General features: G+C 38.0%; 1 protein-coding gene across 1 annotated transcript in view; it reads left to right on the forward strand.

Annotated features, from left to right (window-relative positions):
* The window catches only part of LOC129280895 (collagen alpha-1(XXII) chain-like), a 42,874-nt gene extending 31,870 nt beyond the window's left edge, over nt 1-11,004 (forward strand). The window contains exons 25-33 of the mRNA XM_064112093.1: nt 275-373; nt 2,028-2,135; nt 2,734-2,805; nt 4,568-4,681; nt 5,708-5,854; nt 6,671-6,725; nt 7,314-7,505; nt 8,288-8,365; nt 8,917-11,004. Coding sequence (XP_063968163.1) covers nt 275-373; nt 2,028-2,135; nt 2,734-2,805; nt 4,568-4,681; nt 5,708-5,854; nt 6,671-6,725; nt 7,314-7,505; nt 8,288-8,365; nt 8,917-9,113 — 1,062 coding nt within the window. The 3' untranslated portion in view covers nt 9,114-11,004. The remainder of the gene's footprint in view (nt 1-274; nt 374-2,027; nt 2,136-2,733; nt 2,806-4,567; nt 4,682-5,707; nt 5,855-6,670; nt 6,726-7,313; nt 7,506-8,287; nt 8,366-8,916) is intronic.
* Nucleotides 11,005-12,875: the final 1,871 nt, after the last annotated feature.

Below are 12,875 nucleotides of genomic sequence, written 5' to 3' on the forward strand. Positions count from 1 at the left end.
CAGCGCGCTCAAAATGTGCGAAGATCGCTTCCCGAAGAACGGTTGTGTCCTCACTTACGCTAAAACCAGTTTAACGAGGCAAAGCGATCTTGAAAACTACATCGCGAGGTGGTTTTCCAAACTGGTTTGGAAGATCGCTTCCAAGACCGCTTTGACCGTTCTCACTACGCGTTAAACTAGTTTCCACTAAACTAGTTTCCAGTAAACTAGTTTTAGGAACGTAGTGAGAACAGCCTCTTATAGTAATCTCTTCTGTTCTTTTATCCTGTTTTAGGGTAACCCTGGACGGGTTGGAGATCAAGGTGAACAGGGCATACAGGGTAACAAAGGTCAACCTGGTGCACGGGGAGCTAGGGGAGAGAAAGGAGACGAGGTATGTATATATGTTTTATCTTGGCCTTATAGATACAGATTTGCGTCCATCGATCTTAGATTGGAGATCACGAGCTATTATACTAACCCTTTGCGCGCTGATGTTGCAATCTTGCACATTTGTACAATTAAATTCAACGATTCTTATAATTAGTTTTCTCCCCTCCTTAAAATTAGAGAAGCTAATAAAAGGTAATAGTTCTTGGATAACATCTATATAATAATCATAAGTAACAATGGTGTAGTAGGGAAATCTTGAATTAAAGAAAATAACATGGAAACAAATGTCATTACTATCCCCTCAAAATTAATTCAGAGTGCAAAGAGCTATTAATACCACTCTCGTAATGAAAACAATAGAAATATCTCATATTTATTCAGAATTGCTCCTTCAAAGGAAAATAACTTACATCCTTGATGATTTGCGCCCCTTTGTTGTGTAGATTTTTGGATCATGAGGTCAAAAGTTCTTAGAGGTCAGAGAATCCCATTCTGGCGACAACCATTTTTGTTGGTCTATGGGATAACTAAAGGTCGTTTTATGTATGGACCTGTGGTTTAGGTTACTGCTTGTACCTTGGTTCTCTGCATAATTATGATCATGGTGATTTCGTTAGATTTAGGAGTCATTGGTTCAAAGGTTAAAGATCGCAGAGGTCATTATTCGAAAATTGTAAAAGTTAAGTATGTAACATATACCTGATATATGGCTATGGCAGAGGCATTAGTACCCATTTTTATAGGAGTTTCTGACCCGCATACCACCGAAATGATTGCTTTGTATCGGTGATAATGAAGATTATGATAATTATCATTAATGATTATTAAATGTAAAATCAGGGTCCGGCTTAATAAAGTCTTATTAGAAAAACAAATGCACCATTTCAGTTCACTACCAGCCAGTTGCATTGAATGATTTCAAGAGCTTAAAACTGTTTTGCAAATTTGTTAATACACAGCAAAAACTTTGGTGTTAACCGGTGTACATAGATGACCACACAAGTTATTTTACTCTGGTGTTGAATTTACAGTGTTAGTTTAACACCTATAGGTGTTATTACAACAACTTTGGTTGTTACATTTACACTCCTTGGTGTCATGTTCAATCTCTAGGGTGTAATTTTAACACCTCAGGGTGTGGTCCTCTAATAGACACCAACTGGTGTTAGTTTTAACACCACAGTTTTTACAGTGCAGTTGATACCCCAAGAGGACCACACCCTATACCCTATATATAACAAAAAAAGTGTTTAATAATAATAATGATAATATAGGGTATTTATATTGCGCACATATCCACCTTGTTAGGTGCTCAAGGCGCTCCTATATTACCCGGCTAAGCTAGGCGTTCATAGCGCACACAGCTTTTTAATGAATTACTTCCTACCGGTACCCATTTACCTCACCTGGATTGAGTGCAGCACATTGTTTAAGTATCACTAAAAGATGTAATAAAGTGTTAAAGTAGCACCCAAAGATGTTGTAATAACTTCAGGAGTGTTGAAATGATAATATGAACACAGGTGTAAATTGACTGCCCAGGTCCTACATATATCGGTTAACGCCATATTGTTTCTCTGTTATTTGTGACTGTGGCAATAAGAATCTAAAAATTATTTTGAATTCATTGAATGACTTTATTTTTTGAATCGCAGGGTATTCCGGGTGCAAGAGGTTTGACCGGATTGAGAGGGTCCAAGGGAGACGTCGGGAATACTGGTTATTCGGGACTCCCGGGAAAAGACGGCGATTCCGGTCCAAGGGTAAGTTCATTCTCCCGAATCGTGCAAAGGATGTTTTAACAAAATTGATAGTGCAGAGGCGACATATCTTCTTGGAAAATAAGAAGATCATTAATATTTAAATAAAATTTATCTTCTTTTTTTCATCGCTCATTTGACTTTTTTTTCTGGCCAAAGAATAAAGTAATTAATTTACTTAAAGAGACGAAGTGATCTTTGACATTTCTACAATAGATAGATTTACAATTGTTTTTTTTTTCTCTTTCACCCATAACAGGGGCATTTATTTTCAACAAAAAATCATTTCATATACACATCGTTTTTAAACAAAACTCATAGATACATTTCCAAAGCAACAGGCAAATTATACATTTCTTTCTTACTTCTTTTCCTCAGATTGTTTTAATTGTTTTAATTCAAACAGGTATGTATAAATAATAACAATACACTGCATGAGCGTGCTATACTGTATGTACAAAAAATCCAATTATGAAGTGAAAGTGAGTCATTATACGAAAGAAAATGAAAGAAATTCAAGTTGTTTATCGACACGCGTTGGATTTGTCTATTCGTATTTATATATATATATATTCTTAAATATATCTTACTATCACCATAGGGTCCTCAAGGCCGCCAAGGAGTCAAGGGAAGTAATGGAGAGGTCGGAGATCGAGGTCCAACTGGATTGATTGTAAGTATTAATCTTGTCACCTGGGGGAGTGTTTCACATAGATTTCAGTATGACTAAGGGGGTGTTGCAAGAAAATATTTGCGATCAATTGCAAATATTATGTTGCAAATTTACAACTGATAGATCAACGTTAGTTATAGCAAATCAGATTATTCTTGTTTCAAGGATAAGATTAGCAATCAATCACTAATTTGCAATTAACTACAAGACAACTGATTGATTTAGGGACTAAAAATTGACTTGCAATTGATCGCAAGTTTCTTGCAACACCCCCATTAGAGTCGCACTTAAATTCCCAGTAGCGTGTTGTATAAAAGACATCATCGCATTGGTCAAATCAATAACATTGTGCTTAACATATCACATGCGCCTTTACACTTACGCACGACTTTTTGAGTCAAACAGGTCTTTGTAAAACCAACCCCAAGGACTTAGAAATTCGGAAGATAGAACGTTTGACATCTTATCTTGGACGCTAATAAAATGGCTAAGGAGAATTAAGAGTGTCTCTCTGGTAATCTAAACCCTGTAATACTCAATTTGGAAGAAAAGACAACACATTTAATCTCCCACACCTCTTTGCACAAATTCGCCTGCGCCGTCCCAGCCCCTATCTCCAAGAGGTGCAGTAACAGAAAAACAAAGTGGATTTCCTTTCATTCATTGTTTCTCTTGCTAATTCATTCTTCTTAATCTCAATAAAATATATTGCTATCTCAAGAAAATTTGAACCTCAGATTCCTCCATTTTAATCTCAATAAGATACACTGCTATCTTATGAAGATATGAACTTACATTAGTTCCAATCCCGTTATCCCACGCAGACCAGTCAAGCCTTTGTCTCCCTTTTTCTCCCATCGGTCCCGTAGACTATTGTTGTTCTTGTTAAGATGTTAGGAATCCTCCTGATTATCGGGGTGTATATCGCCCTGAGAGAGGTAATGTTGATTCCTCCGTCACCGATGATGCCAGTGGGTAAATTTGCCCATTCGTCTACCGCCAACTCGTCTACTAACCACGTGGTCTACCTTAATTTAGTATAATATCATTGCGTCCATCAATATTTCGTATAACAACCATTTGGTCCAATAACCATTTGGTCCAATCATCACTTCATCTAATCACCATGTCGTCTATGACCATTTCGTCTCATAACCAGTTGGTCTAATATCCATTTCATTTTCATTCATTTTGCACAACTAACACCAAGTCCAATTAGACCAAATGGTATATGAACTAAAAACTAAATGGCTATTGGACCAACTGGTTATTATAGACGAAATGGTGAATGGACGAATTGGCAAATAGACCATGTGGATAGGGGACGAACTGATGGTGGACCAAATGATAGAAGATGAGTTAGGAATTGGACGAATTGGAAATAAACCATGCCAGTGATAAGGAACTCTGTCTTGTATTAAATGTCTTTTAAATAAGGAGGATAAATTGGTGATGGGATGAGAGTAGGCCTATTATCTTTCTGACTCCCAATTCAGAGTCGTGATTTGCTTCCAGATACAATCCAGATGACATGATTAGAGAGGGAGAGAGGGAGGGGAGGAGGGAGAGGGGGCGACAGGTAGGGAGGGAGTGAGAGTGAGTGTGTGTATGGGTAGGTGTGTGTGTGTGTGTGTGTGTATGCATGTGATGGGGAGCATTAGGGCACACAGCAGGGTGGTAACTGACAAGTAAGTGATTCTTTATATGAATTTCTATAATAACCACTATCGAAATAATTTCTTTTCCTGTTTTTGTGATACAGGGCTTACCTGGAAGAAGAGGGCCTAAAGGAGAGGTCGGAGTGACCGGGAACACCGGTCCAGCCGGTCGGAACGGCAAAGATGGACAGGCTGGTCCTATGGGCCCACGCGGACCGGTAAGTTTTCTCCTAAAAATGATTCTTTGATCAATCAATTGTTAACTAATAATGTCAGAAAAATAGCTAAAATAGCTAAAAAAAACTTTCTCAGTTTGATTACGCCAAATACTAAATGTATTCTCCATGTAGTAGCCTATATTTCCGTAACCCCCCGCTTTATTGTAAAGTCTAGAAATAAAAATGTTTGGTTTTGTTGTGTTGTCTTGAATGGTGGGTGTATTGCTTGTCCCACCTTCGACCGATCTACAGAACACGGAATAGATATGGGAAAGAAATTATCAATAATTCTTTCTTTTTATATCAATAAAATATTTTGGCATCTGAAAAAAAATATGAACTTCAGAATATGAACTTCAAATTTTAATTTTGCGTACTGAGCATCGCCACATTTGAGAGCGAGAGAACATGAATTCAATTCATTGTTAAGTTGAATAAAATGAACTTGAGATAAGGAAGGGTATGGGTGTGCTGCCCAAAAATCTGAAACCACACCCTTAAAGTGACGCCCATAAATGACGGTCTTTCAGAACTTACGCCTGAATGAGGGGCTTAGGAACGGGGGAGAACGGGGTGGTAAAAATTGTGAAAATGCATCGGCCTATCCTTTGGGAACTAATGACAAGGCATGAAAGGGGGGTGCTTAGGGACCGCACATACCCATACTGCTCTCAGCAAAGATGAGGTAAATGGGAACATGGGCCCCATTGCATAGGTAACTTTGCCATCAAGTGGTAACTTCCATGGAAACCTTAATTTTGGTTGGCTGTTGATCAACGTTACCATGGTAGTTACCATTGGATGGCGAAGTTACCATAATAGTAACTTTTATGCAACGGGGTCCTGGCAGGAATGAGTACATTAAACATGTTGAAACGCAGAAGCGTGTAACTGCTTCTCTGCAAAGACAGTGTAATTCGCTGCATTATTGTAAAGCACTTAGCGTCGTCTGAAAAATAAAGCATTAATCACAATATGAATATATAATTATCATCATGTTTATTAATGTTTTTTTTATGATTGTAGAAAGGTGAGCGAGGTGACAACGGTGATCCGGGTAGTACCGGCCCCCAGGGTCCCCGGGGCGTACAGGGGTATGTCGGTGGCAGAGGAGAGAAGGGCGGTAAAGGTGACCGCGGTCTAACAGGAACAAACGGGCAGAATGGAATACCTGTAAGTAAATAAGTATAAATTAAGTAAAAGTAAATTCTAGACTACTAAATTGTCAAATAAAGTGATGTGACGAAGAACAAATTAAAGAATTAAAGTAATTTATAAGTGTGCAGAGTAATAGAGATAAAGATGACCGTGTTATAGGGCAGAGTGCAACACCTGTCCAGTAAATGAATAAACAATTAAGTAAATTGAAGTTGTAGTAGAAGTAGTAGTAGTAGTGGTAGTGGTAGTAGTAGTAGTAGTAGTAGTAGTAGTAGTAGTAGTAGTAGTAGTAGGAGAAGAAGTAGTAGTAGTAGTAGTAGTAGTAGTAGTAGTAGTAGTAGTAGTAGTAGTAGTAGTAGTAGTAGTAGTAGTAGTAGTAGTAATAGTAGTAATGAAGTGGTGGTAGTAGTAGAAGTAATAATAATAATAATAGTAGTAGTAGTAGTAGTAGTAGTAGTAGTAGTAGTAGTAGTAGTAGTAGTAGTAATAGTAGTAGTAGTAGTAGTAGTAGTAGTAGTAGTAGTAGTAGTAGTAGTAGTAGTAGTAGTAAAAGTAGTATCATTAGTAGTATGATTTCCATTATTGTTATTACTATTGTTGTTGTTGTTATTATCATTATTATTTTCATTACCATCATCATCGTCGTCATCATTATTCGGCATTACAATTTACATTGATATTGTGATGAGTATCATGATATGCATCGCTGAAAAAGTGGGTAATGTAAGAATGTCGCTATGTGTCGAAGAACATTGATCGTGCAATTAAATTCTAAAGTTGTCCATTTTATTCAAATTATCAATATCACCGTTTTTATGACTTCAATTTCAGGGTTTGACTCCAACCCAAGACGAAATATTGCGACTCATTGAGAGATACTTTCAAAGTAAGTTTTCCTATTTAATACAGGCGACCAATTTTCATGAAGCAAATAATCGGTGATTTTCACCGACTAATTTTTTATGAGCCAATCAGATGCAAGGATTTCAGTAGCTTAGAACACGTGGAACAGTTGTCAGAGGAGATCACCACACTGACTATTATTTTATTTCGTGAAACACTCCCCAGACGTCATTGTAAGTTAAGAGAAAAAAAAATAGATCCAGTTGCCGGAAATTTGCTTAACCAAAACTTGATTATTTGCTTTATTTTACTTATTTGCAAATAATTTCATGTAGCTTGTCATCACAGACCGCCCAACTGTCCTGATTTTATCATGATTGGAGGAGGGGGGGGGGCGTGGTGTAGTGGTTCTGACTCTCGCCTCGTAAACAGAGGGTCGTGTGTTCGAATCCCACCGCGGTCTGGCGTCCTTTGGCAAGGCGTTAATCCACACTATGCCACTCTCGTGTAATTTAGGCATCTCAGTTGTATCAGTTTCAACAGTGCCCCTTCCCCCCCCCCCCCCGGACCCATGCCTGGTAGAAAAGTACATTAGCTGCGTAATATACCTGATTTCTTTCTCACTTTTCAGACAATATCGAAAGCTTTGAGCAGCGGTTCCGTGGTCCGCCTGGCCCACCGGGTGAGAGCATCCAAGGCGAGCCGGGTCCGGCCGGTATCCTGGGTGTGATGGGACCGTCTGGACCGATGGGACTTCGAGGTAACCCAGGATCTATGGGAAGACCAGGGAACATCGGCGGCGTCGGAACACCGGGAGAAAGGGGTACGCAATCAAACATTCATCCCCTTTTCCATGCCTCAGTCACATTGACCATACCGACTCCGGACCGATCAGAGCTATTACGTTATTTCCAAAGGCATGACATTGATCGGTTCGGAGTTGGGTTCGTTGGTGTGAGTGAGGCAATAAGTTCTGCAGGGGCCGTTTCATTAAGCTGTTCGTAAGTTCAAAAGTTAAGAGCGACTTTAAGACGACCGGTGATCCTTTTTTGTGGTAAATGTTATTCATCATTAAATGTTCATGGTGATTATTTAGCGCGTAAGAAAGGGTTACCAGTCGTTCTAAGCTTACGAACAGCTTTATGAAACACCCACCTGTAGTGTTGTACGTCTATTTTTCTGTAGACAGTAGGTGATTTCTTTTTTTATAAAGATAGGTGATGTATGGGATGCAGGGGAAGGTATCTACATCTATAGGCCGTGGCTCGCCTATCAGTAACTCAGGAAATTTGAGAAAGGTCTCTTTTTTTTTTGGGGGGGGGGCCGGGGGGGGGCCGGGGGGGGGCCGGGGGGGTGTTATTAAACAACTTAAGTGGAACCTTCTTGTCCAAACTTCGATGGACCTACACCTAAAAGAAAACGGGCGGCTAATCCCATTAGAAAAAGCTTTGCTTCTTAGGTTTCGTCAAACCCTTTCAGACATATGCACTTTTTGTATAAACTGATCATTGATCGTCATTAATTTTGTTCTCAGATGTCTGTGTTTTTCTTAATGAATTTAACTTGAACTTAAACTTGAAAATTCATCTTGCAACTTATTTCCAGGTCCGCGTGGTCCAAGAGGAGAGAAAGGAGACAGAGGACAAGGATACACCGGTCCTGCAGGGGCACCGGGAGAAAGAGGTAAGGATATCCCCCCCCCCCCCAAAAAAAAAAAAAAAAAAAAAAAAAAAAAAAACTAATCTAGTAATGATAATGTTCTTTTTTTTTATGGCGCTTACTACATCAAAGTGACGTCTCTAAACGTTTTACGGATATATTTTTACTGATCCACCGAGCCACGACACTTTTACATGGCAATTTCTGTATCAAATATTTTTGAGGAGCGTTGTGGCTAATGTATGAAAACAGAGTGTCGTGGGTTCGAATCCCAGCCGTGACGTTATTTCCTTCAGCAAGAAATTGAACCACAATATGCCCTACTCAACCCAGGTGAAGTAAATGGGTACCTGACAGATACTAATTTCTTGTAATGTTTGTGTGCTGTAATAAGCCTACCACGCTTTGAGCCAGGGTAATAATATCCAAGTCCTTTGGGGTCGCCAAGAGACGTTGAATGACAGTTTGTGATATGCGTTGTAGAGAACTGAATGTCATTATTATTACTACTTTCTTTTTTGTATCTCTCCCTCAATCCCCTCTAATATTATTCTCACCCTTTCTCTTTCTAACAGGTCTACCTGGTAAACCAGGTGTCGGGCGTCCAGGCAAAGACGGTCAGTCCGGCTTTCCCGGTCAGGCCGGGGTACCCGGAGAGAGGGGTGAGACCGGTAAAATCGGTCCTCCCGGATACTGCGAGTACTGCAACTACGCCCCGGGAACTTACCCGTTTCAGATACCCCCAGCGGTGGATCTAAATAACAAGGGTTAGCTTAGGGTGCATTGGGGTGGCTGCAAAAACATCATTTTTACTTAAGAAAATAATTATCGTCAGTGATAAGAATTGAAAAGGACAAAATACTTTTAAACGTGTTAAACATGAGTATGTAGACTTAAAATCCCGATGCCGATACTGTAGAAAATATGGTATTGGAAACAACACCATTCGTTGTTCTGAGACGACCACACCATCAGGACAGTGTTAAAATACACCACTGAGTTTGAACACAACACAGCACAAAATAGTGTTAAAATGACAAATAGACTGTGCTAAAACAGTTTTAAACCAATGTGTTGAAATAACGCCATGAATCTAACACCGGCATGTCTGGTGTATGTTTGGTTTTGTCTTCTCAGAACATCTACCGGTATCATTTCAACACCAATATTTTCCAGTGTATTATTTCATTTTGTTAAGTATTAATCTGTACGCTTTTGTACGTTAATTTAGCAGATGCAAGGTATAAACTGTGTAATATGGAATACAAGCATACCCCTAAGCTATAGAAACGCGTTGATTTTGAATCTGGAGTACCTTTCTGCCCTCGGATGTTTTTTTTTTAATTGTTTAAAAATGATAAAAGTCGACAACGGGACCAATACCCTATTTCATGTATTGTTATAGGCATACATACCCCTTGGTAAAGTTTTTTTTAATTATTTTTCTTTTTGGTGATTGGCGTTTCTACGTTGCTTGCTGAACAAAAAGTTTTGTGTAAATATTATTTCTGAATATTGTGTGTGTAGGCATTATAAGAAGTGTTAATCCAACCAATATAACACTTTGTATTTGATTCGTAGGTTTGAACAAAAAATATCATTTTTAATTTTTTTCTTTTCATTTTATACAAATTTGTGCAAAGTAAACGTACTTTAAGCCACTTGCTCTTAGCTTGCTAAAATGTGTGATCTAAATGCTAACAAGACAACAAACAATGTAAGCAACTGTTGGGTCCCTACAGCTGTTTCTATTGACATCTACTATTATCAAATAGTAAGATGACGTCATTGCAATGATAAACGAAATACTTGAAATGATAGAAAATGTATATATTTTTAGACTGTGCATATTCTAGGTTTTCTTTAGACAAATATTTACTTTTATGGTCCAGCTGAATTTCCATTTATTTATCATGAATTTAGTATGTCGTTTCTTGACAAGTAAGCCCTATATAGTTACTCTTTTCATTACAGTCTTCCTACTTCAATTTAGATAATAATATCGAAAACAGAACGTTACATATATGTTCAATTGATTATGAATTTTTATTTCAACATTTAAACGTAATAATGAATCTTCATTAATTCATCTGTAGATAGCTTTATATCATTTAGACTTGCTAGCATTATTTTAGAGTTAGAGAAATACATGTACTGGCTAACATGCCTAAATTTGTATTACATGTCGTGCTGCATTTATAAATATTCATTTCGTAGAAGTTACCCTTGTTTATAAAATCTATAGCAATTTTTTTGTTTCCAGTTATATGGCTAGAAATGTACTTATGACCTTGGCAAATGAAAATGTTTGTTGTGTATTTTGTGCCTTATTCACGATTGGTGCTATTTTCAGGATTTTGGCTTTTCTATATACCATGTCAATAATTAGCAAAAAGCTGAAAAGTTATGAAAATTTCAATCTGAATGTGTTTTTTTTTAACTACATCACTTTGAACAACACAATATTTCTCTCTCTCTCTTTATTATCATCATTATTATTTTTTTGGGGGGTGTACCTCTTTCACATAAGTTTAAACGATTGCTTCTATAACCTGTACTTCTGTACACCTATAAAGCATGTGTGGACTTTAGTATTTGAAATGTAATCAGGTATTCATGATCTTACGCCTTTTTTTCAATAAAACTTTGGAAATATAATTCACACTACAAGTCATTGTGTTCTTTTTTGGTCAGAATATTAAGCTGTTTATGAATTAGGAACTTATAATATTATTTAAGCTAGTAGAAGTGACCGTTTTTATGCCGGGCGCGGATCCGGGGCTCGGGGTAACCCATAAAATTTGAATTCCCTAAAGAAAAAGAACTATAAAAAACTAAATATTTATATACATTCATTTGGGAATGATGACCTTTTTTTTTTTTTTTTTTTTTTTTTTTTTGGGGGGGGGGGCTTGTCATTTCTTCTTGGAGACGGAATGACCTTAATTTGTGAGTGATGTTTTTTTTGCCTGTCAAAATATTTTGGACAAAATGCACCCCCTAAAAAGGACATTTCTGGATCTGCGACTGAAAACCCCTATCGTGTTCATCAGCAGCAGCAACAGAAGCCGTCGCCGGTAGATCTCTTAATAGTTATCATCATCATCATTAAACATAATAATAATAATCATAATCAATGGCTGTATTGTCATCATTATCACTATCTGTCATCATTATAATTAACATAGTTATTTTAACCATATCTAGGCCGGGGGGGGGGGTCTCGGAGCCCCCCCCCCCCCCCCGTCAACGATTCGCACAACATTTCGCCACGCGAAATTTTTTGACCGCGCCGTTCGGTGACTTTACTTTTAAGCCTCCTGCAATCTTTTGAAACGATATTTGTGATGCCCTGGTATGCTGTTCCGAAATGACGCAACATTTTGTAAGAGCATGTCAGACCAATTACTGTTAAAAAACGTGATTTCGTGTACAAACTACAAATTCAATGCAAATTGCGTTTTCAACCAAAAGTCATAAATGTATGATTATTTTTGTAGTCTTGCTGGTCTAAATGGATTGACTTTATTCTGTTTATGATCATAAAAAGAGTCTCCGACAAAGTTCATCGAAAAGACAATGATAGAAAAGGGGTAAAAAACAAAGAAACACTAAGGAAATTGCAAAAAAACGGTATTTGCTATGAACACTTTAAAGAGATACTAAACCAAAAATTAGAACTTTTGGAGCTTTATTTGCGGAGTTAGAGGAAAAAGTATGATTTTACATACTAATTACGCATAAATTAGCACAATCAATTAATAGCAATGTGCATGAAATAAATCAATATACAGTTTTGTAGAATATATCCTACACAACTAGCGTGCCAATAATCGATCGACGGCCGAGATCTCAAGGGGGGGGGGGGTCTGCGAGCCACCCCCCCCCCCCCGGCCCTATGATCTCCCAAAATACCCGGCCGAGGTAGGGTTAAATGTCATCATCACCTTTATCGCCATCTTAATCGTCATCTGTCATCATCATTCCACATCATCTTCATCATCACAATTATTATATTTTTTTAATCGCCAATCACCATCATCATCATTATCACCATTATAATTATTGTCATCACACCACCATCATCATTATCATCATCATCATCATCACCATCAATCATCATCATCACCATCATCATTACCATCATCATCATCACCATCATCACCACCACAACCACCATCCATTTCGCTCTCCTCTTCCTCCTACTCCTATGAACTATCACTTCCTTCTTCATCCGCCTCCCTCATCCCTCCCCTTAATACCCAGCTTGTCAATCATCACCATCATAATCAATACCATTACCATGAGCATCATCATTAGTCCTATCAATCCACCAGAACCAAACTCCCCAACAAACTTCAACAGTGTGAATATATATTTTCACAATGTGGACACCTCGGCAGTGTGACTCTTTCCAGCGTGTTCTCATGGTCCACTATGTGAATGTGTGATTCACACTGTTGAAATGCTCAAATTTAACAGTGTGAAGGTGATTTCACATTATGTTCCACACTGTGAACACACTGTGGGACAC

Source organism: Lytechinus pictus, chromosome 17, assembly GCF_037042905.1.
Source record: "Lytechinus pictus isolate F3 Inbred chromosome 17, Lp3.0, whole genome shotgun sequence".
NCBI classification, from domain to species: domain Eukaryota; kingdom Metazoa; phylum Echinodermata; class Echinoidea; order Temnopleuroida; family Toxopneustidae; genus Lytechinus; species Lytechinus pictus.